A 15,018-nucleotide genomic window follows, 5' to 3' on the forward strand; every position below is an offset into this window, starting at 1 on the left:
CCAAGATCCAGGAAGAGCTTTATGAAGAGAATAGTACCCCTCTATACCAAACCAGAAGTTTGACGTTTATCACTCTGGAAACAAGTACTGCCAGAGGGGTTTACGCCTAAAGAAGTACCGAGTAGTGAAAGCCATTTGTCCTATATCACCTGGAGGTCATTAAACCAGATGAGAATGGGAGTGTTCAAGTGCCGTAGTAATCTTGTGAAATGGAGTTATGCAGAAGATCCGAGATGTGACTGTGGAGATATTCAGACTCCACAACATTTACTCATATGTCAAGAGATGAACGACTCCTGTACCCAGGAAGATCTTATCCTTGCCACAGACCGAGGGATAAGAGCTGCAGAGTTCTGGAGAGGAAGAATTTAATGTGTCTCTTGGACACAGAAAGTAAAGTAAGCATCAGTTGTATGAGGCTGTATTTGTCATGTCTTAATTCAGTATTACTAGCTAGAATTACTGAAGTTCCTACATGGTATAAAACTTTCTAATTTTACTATAAGAAAACTAATGGGGTTGGAAAAATACAGGATTTCAAAAATTATGACTTCAATAAGAACAAACATAATGAAGTTTATTTTTCCATCTTTACAAATAAGAACAAGAGAAGTTGTTTCGCTAATATGTATTTAAAAAACATGTCTTCAAAATTTTCTTAAAATGAACACATGCAGATTATTTACACCAGTTATAACAAGAAGTCCATGATTTTGGCATATAAAAAGCAAATATGTGACCCGTTCCACAGAAAGGGACCTAAAGTAGGACTTTTCATTTTTGAGATTTTTGTGGTTCTAAAATTGGCATAAGACACTGAGCATTTAAAAAAGGAGTTCATGCATCTAGGTGCAATAATTCAGAAGATATTAATTTAAAACAACGATAAAAGGAATATTGTTGTTATGAACTGATTAGGAGGCCAATCTTTTGATTCTCTAATAGGGCCAACTATCAGGTGGATTATCTCTCCGACTGTGGTTATGAAGAGAACTGTATTTTGAGAAAAAACTGCAATTGTACAAAATTTTCATGACATTGAGTGGTGAATACTTGAACTGCTATGTAACTTAGTTTGTTAAGAAGGCCCATACGTAGCGCAAGAAGTCAAAACTTAGAACTGCAATTCTTACAGCCCAGACACTTTTGCATGTAAATGTCATTCTGTATTGACGGTTATCACTTTACAAATGAAAAGTCTTTATACGATCCTCCTTTTTCCTTTTGTATTGAAAAGGTGGATCATATAAATACTTTTTATTTGTAAAGCCAGACACTTTTATTCAGCTCAGCTGTAAAATTTCCACTGCTAAATTTGGATCTCTTTCCATGCAATGGGTCACATGTAATTTTTGGAAGGCTGATTAAATGCATAAGTAGGTATTATCTTTAGAGTTTATAAATTAATAAGATTTTGGAGACTGTCATGAAAAAAATCAATAATTTTGCAGCAGTAGATTTTTCAGCTAATTTGATTCAATGGAATTTGAAAGAAATACCTGTTTTAACCATTTAACATGAGCCTACAGAACTGAAAATAGCTAAAAAATTATTTTTATTGGTGCTTAGAAAAGATATAAAGGGTTATTTTCTGGATTAATATTTATTACTGTAGATTTTAAAACAAATTTCTCCCCAACATGCAAACAAAGAGTTACTGATTCTTTGGACAAAACATGGCATGATATGATGAGAATTTATTAAAAGTACTATACTCAATAAAATCACTCCAGTAGCCTTTATCCACACTTAAAATTATCACTGTGGTTGTCTATCTAACATTTTCATTGTTAGAAGTGTGGTTTGCTTAGAATGAAGCTGTAGTTTGATAAAATGGAAGTATTTCAATGTACATAGTAAATATTTCACACAAAATATAGTAGGCTTATATGCAACAGTTGTCAAATGTTTATTTTTCTATTCCAAAATAAAAATTCTACTGTAACTTAACAGCTGTACTTTCAACATGAAAGATTGTTTGAACAAGCATATAATGTATTTCTATAACTTTACCTATTTGTTTCATACAAACAAACAGATTTAACGTGGCTGGACAAGTGCACAGACCTGCCTTCCAGTGTTGCAAGAAGTTCAACAATATTTTTATCTATTAATTAACCAGAAAGGATGCTTTCAGGTAGTCATAACAAGTTTCATGAAAATCATGTAATAACTGGTGTTAAAAGCCTTTACATGGAAGAGCATAAGCATTGATCTGTCTCATCTACTTCAGTAAATTAATCCTTAAATTCTTCAAGTAGGAAAAGGTAACCACTCAGCCTTTCTTATGATAGCCTCTGAAACTTGATTTTTCATTGACCTTTTTCCTAACCAGGACCAAGGGTCATTACCTTATTTTACCCATAATTTCAGCCTCCGTTCTAGAGAGTAACATATATTTCACATGTTACTCCGTAAACAACTTCTAGTTTTAGGATTAGGCTGCATGATTGATGTCTATAGATAAAACTACTTTTCATGCAGGAAGTTTAGGTTACAAATTTATTGCATTACAAAAACACTGATTTTCAACAAATTTTCTTCTTAAAAGAGTAAATGGATCTTTATATTGATTGAAATTCCTTTCCCTAACTTTAGAGAAAATTAAATTCATTGAAGTTGGTTTGGAGACCCACTGAAGGGAGGGTATTCAATACCGGCAGTATATCTGTTTGAGTTATACTGGGGAAAAAAAAAATGCATACGCACGTACTTATTTTGATACACTTGAAATACAATGCATCATTTTTCATTTCCATTACACATATAGTTAGCTGGTATCCATAGCGTAATGTGCTAGAGGAACATCATTAGTTACTTGAATTCATTATGTTGCAGAGCAAATGAGGAAATTAATTCTTAATCACATTCCCTATGGAGCATGACCATTGTTTTCACAAAATGTTCCTTGTACATAAAATGCCAAACCAAACAATGCATAACAGAGGAGGAAGGTGATATTTACTTCCCTGCTGCTATGGTTATGCTTTTCCTGTTTGAAGTAATTCCACTTGCATGCTACTACGTTCATTTTTCATGCATATTCAAAAAATAAAAAATAAAAATTAAAAAATAAAATATTTTTCTGTATTCATAAATATGCATAACTTATATCAAAGCATTCCACAACTTGGAATATAAACTACAAGAAGTATGAAACTAGAAGAACTTTGTTGTTGTTGTTTTCTCTCACTGTAATTTGCAGAAATCATCTTTGCAATATATAATGATTAGACTGTAACGACAAACACATACGTAATACAATATTTACACTTTTAGCTAATATTAATAAAATGATTCCTCTTTGGCAACTAAGCATGTAACTTGTGTTTTATTGAACCTGAACAGACATTATTACAAATTCTGTTAACTTATAACCTGATCATCCATAATTTTAGTACTTAATGATTTAGTAATATGACTGAACACAATCTTCCTTCCTCTAGTGGATAACATCATCTAAGAAATCCAAACACACCATTTAATCTGGTCTGAATTCAATCTTCTGAGATGTCAGATGAATGTTAAACTTTTCAGAAATGGGTAACTACAGCAGATCAACAAGTGTAAGGAAATTATCATGTGCCTGCAGAATTGTTTTAGTATCTACAAAGAGGCTTAAAAAGGGGTAACATGAATAAAATGTAGGGATTATAATTTGAATTCCATCATTTGAATGCTTATATTTAACAGTTGCCTGGAAGTTAAGATGGATGAAGAGAAAGAAACCATCACTGCATTCACAAAGGAATGTGACTAATTACAACTAAACACTCACACTATTTCACACTCTACTTGTAGCTAAAACGTTCTGCATAAAAGTACCTCCAGACACATACTGTAAAGAGAGAACAAATGAAGTAAGATTACCTCAAATCATCTTCAGTAACTCAATTTTATGGTAACATTAAGAGTTCTATTTTACAATAAGCTATTCATTGTAAATGCCTGGAATTACGTGGGGAAACCATACAATTCATACTACAGATAAGCTGTGAAAACTTTCTGTCCTATATAAGTTAACTTGGTCAATCTCATTTCAAACATATAATGATGACCAATAGAAATGAGTTTCTATTTTCACAAGCAAAAAAATAGAATTTCTAAACTCTAATGTGTTTTCATTTACAATATAATTTGATGCATTTTAATTGGTGATTTTCTTCCTATAACCTAGAAGCACCAATTTAGACTCAATTGTTATTATTAAGATTTTCAAGAGTACATAAAGGCACCAAATCAAGATACAGATCATCAAAACATTCATGTAGGAGAACAGAACATGGACATCAGATTGAATCTCAAGGAATTCTTAACACATTGGTTTACAATTAGTGAGAATGTGGATGATGATTATTGGGATTCAGGTTGAATGTTCCACTTGCGTTCTCAATCTTCTTATTTTTCTTGTCTGGTTTCTACTGTTATATTCCATTTCTTCTGACCCCATCATTTTGGTTCAATGTGTCATTTTATTCCTGAGCACCATAAAAAGCGATACAGAACTTGAGGTAATCTTTTTCTTCCCTGAAATTCATTGAACCTAAATCTAGATGCACCATTTCCTTAAGAAGCTAACTGACAATCCTGAAGAGCCTGAACAAGGTTCAATCATTGATCGATTGATCAATCAATCAATCAATCAATCAATCAATCAATCAATCAATCAATCAATCAATCAATCAATCAATTGCAATAAGAATCTGTTTCCCGGGTGGCAGATTCTCATGAACTGTTTTCCTAGCCTTTTTATTTATTTATATTTTTTAAAATAAATATCTACAGGACACTCAACCAACCTTACTAGCACTTCAGTTCATATTTCTAAAATGGGGGAGATTCCTAGCCAACCTTCTCTCTTAAGGGGGTTTGTGAGTGATACCAATATTTAAGATAGCCCTCTTAACTTAAAACATCAATCTCAATCAGTTATCACAACCAGGCAGGAGAAGAGAAACAAATGTGTACATTCAACATGCTTTGTTCTCCTACAAATCTCTTTGCTTCATTTGGTCCTGACTTAGTAAATCCAAACTCCTAACTTAAAAAACAGAGAACCACAGGAAAATGCTAATTATAAAGAGCTTGAATATCTAGTTAGAAGTCCATGCAGTGTATCGAGAAGAGAAGCCTATAACTGCAATAACACAACATATCAGTCTTAAAGAAATGACAACATAACTTGACTGCCATAACATGTATGACCTGCAATAATATTTATAAGATGATGAGGCTTCTCTTCTATTTGCCATATTATACTGCAAATGAACTTTACTGTAGGCCTGCTTTTAACTGGATATTCCAAAAAACAACTTTTCTCAAGTTATGTTAACAATATAAGATTTCATAGTACAAATTATTGTACAGATATGATATTAAATTAATCTACAGAAACAATTCATTTTATCAATATTCTTAAAATAACTGGATGGATTTTGGTTTTTAGGGATTAAATTAAAAATAAATGGTAATGTAGTATGATGCTTTTCAATTAGAAATTTATTTTCAAATTTATAACAATAACAAAACAAAAAGCAAAGAAGCTGTTATCTTATATGACCAAGATTATTTTGTTAGTTATTTTTCCACTCATTTAAATACTCTGTTATTCAGTCTGAACTGTTAGCTTTGAATATACCATACTCATAATTTATAAGGAGCTTTTGTTTTAAAAATAGGGAAATATTCCACTAAGGATTCTGGAACAAACTGTGTAAGGCACACTAGGGGATCAACCAACATTAAGGATGGGAAAGAGGTGTTGTCACATTGTTCTTTGCACTGACATGAAACTGATACAAGTTATTTTCTTGTCATTACATGACTGGCACAAAGGCAAGAGTTCAGATACAGCATAAGCATTGTTCTTGGTCATACCAGATAGTACAGCAAAAATGTACTTTAATATTTTCTCTGTGCGTATCAAGTTTCTTAAACTTAAAGTTCCATTAACAGTAACATTGCAAAACAAATGCTATCAATGTAGTCTCATGGTATATCATCACCATGCCATGTGATAACAACAATTTGCATAGCTTCAAAACTATAACATGAAGTATTTTCCCAGTAAAAGTTGTTACATTCCTGAAACCACTGTATGCTGCACTGTAACAATATGTCAACATAAGATTAGATAATTACAAGGAATAACTTTGTAAGAGTGAGGCTATGGAAGCCTTGCATGTGAATAATGTGAATGATAAAGTAAATAATAACTAGCCTTTACATGTGTAGAGGTATGAATTTGTCATCTCAATTCTTCCCTTTTCCAAGTGGTTCTATGAAGTTGATTTTTTATTCATATTAGTATATTGCAGACTAAATTCATTGGAAGCTGAAATAGGAAGAGTTCTGAAGAATATACCTGTACAAGGAAATCGAGCTTGTAACTGTAGATTCTATTAATAAATTAAGAGTACAGTACTCATATGATGAACATACAATACACTTCTAATGAATATATGAAGCAGTATCAGAGAGGGAAGATAGCTGAATTGGTTAAATTAGCTAGAATGAAACCAGATGATATGGGCACAATTCCAGTCCTACTTCTTATTTTTTCTTTGGTACTCCCATTGTAAGGCAATTATGAATGACCCAAGAGCTGCTGAACAGTGGTTAATGAACTTCACAATACAACAGAGAGTGAAAAAAGATAAAATTAACAAGATTTGTACAATTGGAAGAATAACTTAATGGGAGTGTGGTGCAAGGCTAAAGAAATAAATGTGTTCAGTGACATACGGTACCTCAGAGCAATATGGATATTAATGTTCACATAAAGTTGAATTCAGTAATTCAGTACTTCAGCACTAAAAATAATGTTAAAATTACAACTGCAGCATATGAGTTTCCCAGATGTTGGCTGCTCAGAACAGAACCCTGTGAAGAGCATAGAGGACTGTGGTTGCACTGAGAGTGGTGAGTGCCTGAGGTATGCTGGGTGCACCATTGCAGTAGTCTTGCTCACAAGCACACACTTCCTGTCGACCTCCAAACCCTGATCGTTGATAGCAACGACCCTTGTAGCTGGAATCATCCCAGCCACAGGAACGGATCACTCTTTTCTCTGGTTTGTCTGAAATGAATAAGAACTGTGTAAGTAAGCATATACTGGTATTTAAAATAAAATTAATGAGTAATTAAATAATTGATTACAATATCAAAATAACATGACATTTTTATCCTCTGGGAACAAAAAACTGACACTTCAACTCTTGTAGCAATAAATGGAGAATTATCCTACAATCCAGTTACGGAATCTTATGGACACAATGAGAGTTTGACTGAAGCGTTTTACAAGTGCCCTGAAATTCTATCATGGCAGAAACTGCTGTCTAATTTTATCACATATTTTCTATATTCAAGCAGTCTGGCAGCCCAGGGAAGAGTCACAAAGGCACACAAGGGGCATTTGAACAAGTATGCACATCTATACTTTCTTATGCAACAGCTGTTTCCAGACACATGGGTGCAAGATCTCATTTAATATTAGAATCCTTATAAAAACTAATATAAGCTATCCAGTAAATAATATCAGATGATTTGTTACAAACCTCATGGCTTTGTGAAACAGCAGTCATGTTATAAAAGGTGTGTCCATAAAATACTGTAAAGATGTTGTATTAGACTGAAGGGTAAATTTGTAATGTGTCCTGTGGATACACTGGCTCTGACCATGATCCTTCACTTTCTCCACAGGTTCATCCAGCAGTGGTACGCTAAGTCTTGTTCGAGTAAAATGTGCTGGAAATGGTTACACTGATCCAGAAACAAGCCAAATGTGAGGTGCATTACATGATACTTTTTTTAAAATTGTGAAAATTGAATGCCAGCTTAAATTCAATGGCACACTCTGTTGGTGCTTATGGGAACATTATGAAGAGAAAGTATTATTGAGAATCTCTGATGGCAGGACCAATATTCTTGATCACATGAATGGCAGGCGTTTGTGATCTTGTGCCCAAAGATATTCATTTCTTTCTTTACCCAAAGAAATGCTTTGGCCGACAAAGATTCAATGATGATGATGAGTTGAAGGAAGAAGCCAAGATGTGATTGAAGTAAAGAGGCAGATGGCAGACTTCTAGGACTCTGGGGTACAGAGGCTACTGCCCAGACTATGCAGTATTTGGAACACTGCAACAACAAAGTTGAAAGATCAAGTATGTACTAGCAATTCATTTACAGTGGAAGTTTTGTCAACTGAACATTATGTGAATGCATATTGGCCTTTGTATCTTTACTTTCCAGATGGACCTCTTATGAAGTACTGAAATAATCGTACTTACTTATCGTATGTCTTAGTGCCGGGAGTGTTCGAGGACATGTTCAGCTCGCCTGGTACAGGTCTGTCTAATTGGCTCCTATGGGTGACCTGCGCATTTGGATGTGGAATGATGGTGATAATGATGTAGGGAGAGTGCAAAACCCAGTGTCAGCACATAGCCTACTCCTATCGAAAAGCAACAAGGGGTCTGCCCAAAGCTTTACGTCCCCATCCAATGGATGAATCACATTCAACAGCGTCATATGCCCTCACTCCATATGAACACTGCGGAGAGGTTTGGAATTGAATTCTGATTTTTATGATGCAATCTAGTGATTAGAAATTGTATACCAAAACCTCTCCTAACCTGCTGGCCAACATTCTGATGACGAAAATGTTTTCAACCAATGGGACTCAAGGCATAAAATCTCAAGGAAAATTTAATAAAACCACCTATTCAATACTTTCCAGAGGCAATGGGACTCAAACCAGCTAACCACAGTGTCAAACCATATAGACTAGATGCCTTAAAAATCATGGCCACCAGATGGGCTGAAATAATTGTGAATGTTACAGTAATGGAGGAAAAACTCTTCTGAAATGTAGCAGAATGTCAATAGGTCATCCAGTGGGGAGACAAGCAAACAATCAGAACGAGTACATTAATATTTTCCTTATAAACATGTGTGAATGGCAGCAGCAGCCCTGTCAAGAACTCAGTACAACTGCCCCACATGGAGAGGGTTCCCAGACATCCCGTATATATGAAATTGTTCCTTTTTTTTTTTTAAGAAATGTCCCAGTAATTTCTGGCTGGATGCCCATTTCCTGTAGTTAGCAAAAGAAACAATGAATTGAAATTTCAATTTATTTTTTATTTTTTATGAAACAAGAATTTAATAACGCTTTATAACCAACCAAGTCTATCAAAGTAGGTTAGTTTCATGTTCCGTATTGATGATAGATGACTATAGCAAAACCTTTGCTGTAGTTAACCAAGACTAGTCTGATACCCCTGAATCCTAATATAAATATTGACCTAGAACTGCCAACTGGAGAAGTAAGACATTATTAAAAGTATTGGCATTGTGAACTTTGTCTATAGTGGCAACAATGAATTACATATTTACTCCATTACAATCTATTGATGTAGTACAGACAGAAATTCATTGCAAAATAAAAACAAGAGACTGGAAAAGACAGTTCAAATAGCTATTACTAGTTTGTTCCTTTGTTCGGTCAATGGAATCAGAGAGGAGTGGCTAAGATTCAGGACTCAGCTGCTCTATATTACTTCACCATGCCAAAAATAAAGTGTTCTTATAGTAGTGACTATTCTAAACAGAGGGACTTCACTGCAGAAACTGACAAAGAACATGAAGGCTCATGTAAATAATGCCACTGTACATTCAGCATCACCCATGGTGAGAAGACAGACATTATCCAGCATAATGAAAACTGAAAACACAAACTTCAGGTTCCAGTTAAAATACAACAGAATAAGAAAAAGTAATTACATGAGAGTTAATAGTTGCATATCATACCATTCTGCACCCCTTTCAACAATTGCTGTAAAGTTTTCTAGCGCTAGAACTAAATCTACAACTTTGATAAAAATTGTAATCACTCCCACCTCTGTGAAATGAAAGTTTTATTCTATTTCTACTGATGCCTCTAATCACAGCAATAAAAAGATATTTCCTTTTGTCACGTGATATTTAATAGCTAAGAATGGGATAAAAATTACTACAGGCTGGTTCACTAGAAAATGAAATATTACATTCCACTGCTGAACTCTGCATGAGCACACTTCAGTTCTGTGGTTTGAACACTAAAACGTGCATCACATTCTGCAAAGGTAATTGCAATATGAATTTTAGCACCTTGGAACCAGCAATGTATTCTTTAAATTGAAAGGCACTTTAAATTATGCCACTGAGGGATTTGGCTAGCCTGATAATCTTTAGCATGTTATCATGCATACTGCTGCAGATACTTTCTCAACAGATGTTGAAGTTATAGCAGTGAAAGTATTTTCTTATTTTTCAATTATTAAAGTATTAAAGTTGTGTGATGCTTTGAAATCCTACTTCCTCTCACAAGAAAATGCTCTTGTAATTTTAGTTGTTTTATTATTTTTCTCCCTTTATGAAAGCCTATTTGTATCTCGTACACAGTGCTGCTCATGAACTGATGTAAAGGTAAGGAAGATTGAAGGAAAGACAAATGAATTATTGAAGTTTTGTCTATACTTAAAGAAACAAAGAAGTTCATCAACGATTGTTATGAAGCAAACTTACTCCCTATCAGCATGAAAAGCATTAAAAATAAAAAAAATAAAAAAAAACCTTGATAAAGTGGGATATAATTTCCTGGTAAACTGGACGAATGAAATGATGAAACATTAGCTGTTTACATGGATGCTTCTTAATAATTTATCAGCTCAGCAAGAGGTGGAAGAAACTTGTGCTGCTTTGATTCAGAAAAACTTGAAAATGAATGACAATGATCTTTCCAACCAATGCAGGAATCTCTGTGAATTTGTGGAAAATGAGAAGAGAAAAGGCAATGAGCAATGTCCAGCCAGCAGGTGTGGTAAAATATATTTTCAGATTTGTGAATTTAAATGTCTGTACTCAGAGCTGTTATTAAATTACCAATATCTTTTCAGTATCCCAGTACACAACACACATGTGGAACGCATTTTTTTCTATAGGGATTGTTCAGTGGACCCAAGTGGAAAGCATACGAGAAGTTTTAGTAAATGAGAATAAGTCATGCATTTATAAAACTGCATTAAAAAAAAAAAAGCCACCTTAGAGGAACTATACAGTTTACATGTCCCAATTTTTAATTTTGGAAATATGACAATGCAACACATGGGCCATATTATGTAGCCTATGTCTGATTATGGTAGAACTTCCAGATGCTACAGGTTTAGATACTACATTATTTTGAGGCATAAATACCTGTATCTCTCTCTCTCTCTCTCTCTCTCTCTGGTCAGTTTAATTCAAATGCATTACCAGAATTGAGACACCATTGCTAATGTCATTAACGGTACCGGTATAGCTTCATATCATCAAAGGCCTTTTGAACTGGGCTATATATAACACTTGGTTATTTATTGATGAATAACAGCAAAAGCAATAGCAGTGGCCCAGTATTAGACCCTTATGAATTAATGTAATGGAAATATACACAGAATCAAACTGGCAAAGAAAGCAGGCAAAGAGGTATTAGACACATTTTCCCCATGACCATTTGCATATGTTTCTTTGGCTAGTTTTCACTAGATCTTATATTTCATTAGACACAAATAAATGTTATGGTACGGTATACAAATATGAAATACTCACTTCCATTTACTTCAAAATCAATGTGCTGTACTATCTTACGGCAGAGCACATAGTTGGAACCTGCGGAGTGCTCCGAGCAGTCCTTCTTGAAGTTTTCAGGTGGCAAATCATTAGCACAGGCTGTGTCATTGTGACTGTTGCACTCAAAGCATTTGATTGCTTCACCTGCAACAAATGAACATGATACTTAAGTCTACCATACCTTAGTTTTAATAATATAGTAGTAGTGTATGTACTTTAAGATGCTTGAGCTGGAGTTTGATATCACAATTATGAGTACGTCCTATAGTAAATTAGCAGGTGATCAATTGTTTATTAAAAGATAAAAAATATTCCAAACTTATATCTACAGTACCTAGTAAGATTGTCACAAGTTTTTATTTCTACAGACAGGTCTTTAACGTGAACGAAAGGAAGAAACTTTTGTTACATGTTCAAATATGTATTCAGTTTGTCAAATCAAATCACTTCAAATTATTTAAGGGTTTGATAAAGCTTATTTACCTCTCTGTACAGAAAGCAATTCAAAGTGCTCCAACATTCATTGTTACAAGAAATGTGAAAATCAATTTAATTCCAAAAAATTTTAAAAGTCACAAATAATATAAATCTGAAAATATTCAAGCTCTTTAGTCCATTAAAATACCAGTGTTTTGCCCCAGTGTGGCAGTGGGCTTGTCAGTTGAACTGACACACCTTTCCAAGCTAGTGCACTTTTGAGACATCACTGCAAGCTTCCTTTGTAAAACAATAATAATGTTATTTGCTTTACATCCTACTAACTACTCTTTTACGGTTTTCGGAGACGCCAAGGTGCCGGAATTTAGTCTTGCAGGAGTTCTTTTACGTGCCAGTAAATCTACCGACACGAGGCTGACGTACTGAGCACCTTCAAATATCACCGGACTGAGCCAGGATCGAATCTGCCAAGTTGGGGTCAGAAGGCCAGCGCCTTAACCATCTGAGCCACTCAGCCCAGCCCTTTGTAAGACAATGCAGTGACAATGAAATAGGGCACAATCTAGTTTCCTTTCTGTTCAGAGAAAATCATTCAATTATTTTTTTAATTGCAATTATTATTATTATTATTATTATTCCAATAAATCTACTGCTCCTTTTTATACACTTCAGCTCCTGATTGGGCTACTGTGGACACATTCCAGGGTCAGTGTGGAAATAATGTACATTTTACTACATATTGTAATGACGTCAGTAATTTCAAGGTTAATTGTTACTAGATATTAATGGTACCCGCTGTTTGGGCTAGGATTCTGATCTATAAGTGATCGAAAAGTGTCCTAAAGGTAAAGAATTTATGACCTAAAACTCCTTCAAAACTGCCATAAAATTACAAAAACTGACCTAAAAATAACTTTTGTATTCTAAATTTACTTGGAAAAGAAGTTTTGAACTTTTTATTATTTAGACTAGTAGTTTAAAAAACTATTATACATAGCTAAATTTAAGTACCAACATAACTGTATAAACTTCTTCATTACTTATTTTACTTATTTTTGGCATACGGATGTGGCGACCCCAGCACCCAGTGGTTAACCACTTCAATTAGCCTCCCAAGTATTGGCGGGTAAACCATAAACCTTACTGACATGAGGAAATGCATGTCAGGTGCCGACCAGCTAATGCATAACAAAATATTAACGCAAAGATCCATGATAGGCCTAGCAAGCCAGTGGTAGCGTATTATATCGCTTTCAACAGTCAAATGAGCCTTGGGTCGAATGTAAAACCAATACCAAAAGTGACAAAGCCTTTGTGCAGATCTGTCAGGTATGACGGCCAAAATGGCTCCGATGACAGACAAATCTGTTCAAAGAAAAATATAAGAATTGGGACTATTAATGTAGTATCCTTAGAAAAGGATGCAAGAATTCAAGAAATCACATGGATAATGACAGAGAGAAACATACCAATAATAGGATTAAGAGAAATAAGAGAAAAGGGAGTGGTAGTAAGGTGCTGGAGAGATATAAAATGTGGTGGTCAGGAAGAAAAAAGAAGAAATGGTGTTGCAATAATAGAGGCTACAGAACTGGCGAACAAAGTACTCAATGTGGATTATGTTTGTGACAGAATAATTAAAGTACAGTTAATGGAAGGAAATATCCTTGATAAAATCCAGGTTTATGCTACTCAAATAGGTTGTGAAATAGGTGAAAAGGAAGAGTTCATCACTAAACTGGAGGATGCTGTAACATCTAACAAGACTGTGATTATAGGACACTTCAATGCTAGAGTTAGGAATGATAACGGAGGATATGAAACAATTATAGGAAGCCACGGAGAAGATCACAGAAATTATGAAGGGGAGATGTTATTACACATGTGTCTGAGAAATAAATGGATCATTGGTAATGGATGGTATAAGGAAAGAGATAGTCACAAGTTTACCAGATACAGTTGGAACTTGCAAGAGAAATCCATAATTGATTATATAATAACAACGCAAGAAATCAGAAGATGCTTGACAGACGTGAAAGTGATACCAAGCATTAATCTTGACGGTGACTGCAGACTATTGGTGGGGACGGACATTGATGAAATTCAGAAGGGATAAATATATGGGGGAAAAAACAAGCAAAAATCCAATGCTGGAAACTAAAAGATAGAGAAATCCAAGAGATATATTAAAATAGATTAAAACTCAACTTCCTAAAGATGAGAGGAAGGATGTTGAGGAAGAATGGAAAAAGTTCAAACTTTAGTCAAAGCAGCAGAAGAAACCTGTGGAAGGACATCAATAAAAGTCAGACACAAAGAAACTCCATGGTGGAATGAAAGAATTGCAGATGCAGTCAAGAAGAAGAATAATGCTTAGAGAGAATAGTTCAGAAACAGAATGGAACATAATAGAGACAAATGGAAACGACTAAGCGGAGCAGCACTGGCTAAAAGGATCTCCTTGGAAAAATTTACGAAAGAGATAGAAGAGAATTATAAGAATAACAAGAAAATATTATACCACATATTAGGTAACAGAAGGAAGCAAAAAGAAAATACATCAAAAGTCATCAACAAAGATGCAAAACCTGTGTGGGAAGAAAAGGAAGTTTTGAAAGTATGGAAAGAATACTTCCAAAATCTATATGAAGGACAAAATGAAACAAATGAACCCGAGGAAATAGATGAAGATAAAATAAATATCACCATTACAGTGGAAGGGACGAATAAACGATCGGATGAAATAGGAAGAGAAGATCTATAAATGTCGGATGTAGAAAAAGCTGTATTAGAAATGAAAAATGGCAAAGCTCCTGGAATAGATGACATCACAGTGGAAATGATTAAAGCCGCAGGACCTATTGGAATGCAGTGGCTGTATAGAATAATGAAGACAGTACGGACTGACAGATTCCTTATGATGGGACAAGG

The 15,018-nt window shown here is 34.5% G+C and overlaps 1 protein-coding gene across 1 annotated transcript in view; it reads right to left on the bottom strand.

Moving 5' to 3' along the window:
• Window positions 1–551: 551 nt before the first annotated feature.
• The window catches only part of LOC136858573 (UPAR/Ly6 domain-containing protein crok), a 110,975-nt gene continuing 96,508 nt past the window's right edge, over window positions 552–15,018 (bottom strand). Inside the window, exons 2-3 of the mRNA XM_067138228.2 lie at window positions 11,629–11,793; window positions 552–7,078 (exon numbers count right to left, since the gene is read on the bottom strand). Coding sequence (XP_066994329.1) covers window positions 6,870–7,078; window positions 11,629–11,793 — 374 coding nt within the window. The 3' untranslated portion in view covers window positions 552–6,869. The remainder of the gene's footprint in view (window positions 7,079–11,628; window positions 11,794–15,018) is intronic.

Source organism: Anabrus simplex, chromosome 1 (genome assembly GCF_040414725.1).
Source record: "Anabrus simplex isolate iqAnaSimp1 chromosome 1, ASM4041472v1, whole genome shotgun sequence".
In the NCBI taxonomy this organism is placed as follows: Eukaryota; Metazoa; Arthropoda; class Insecta; order Orthoptera; family Tettigoniidae; genus Anabrus; species Anabrus simplex.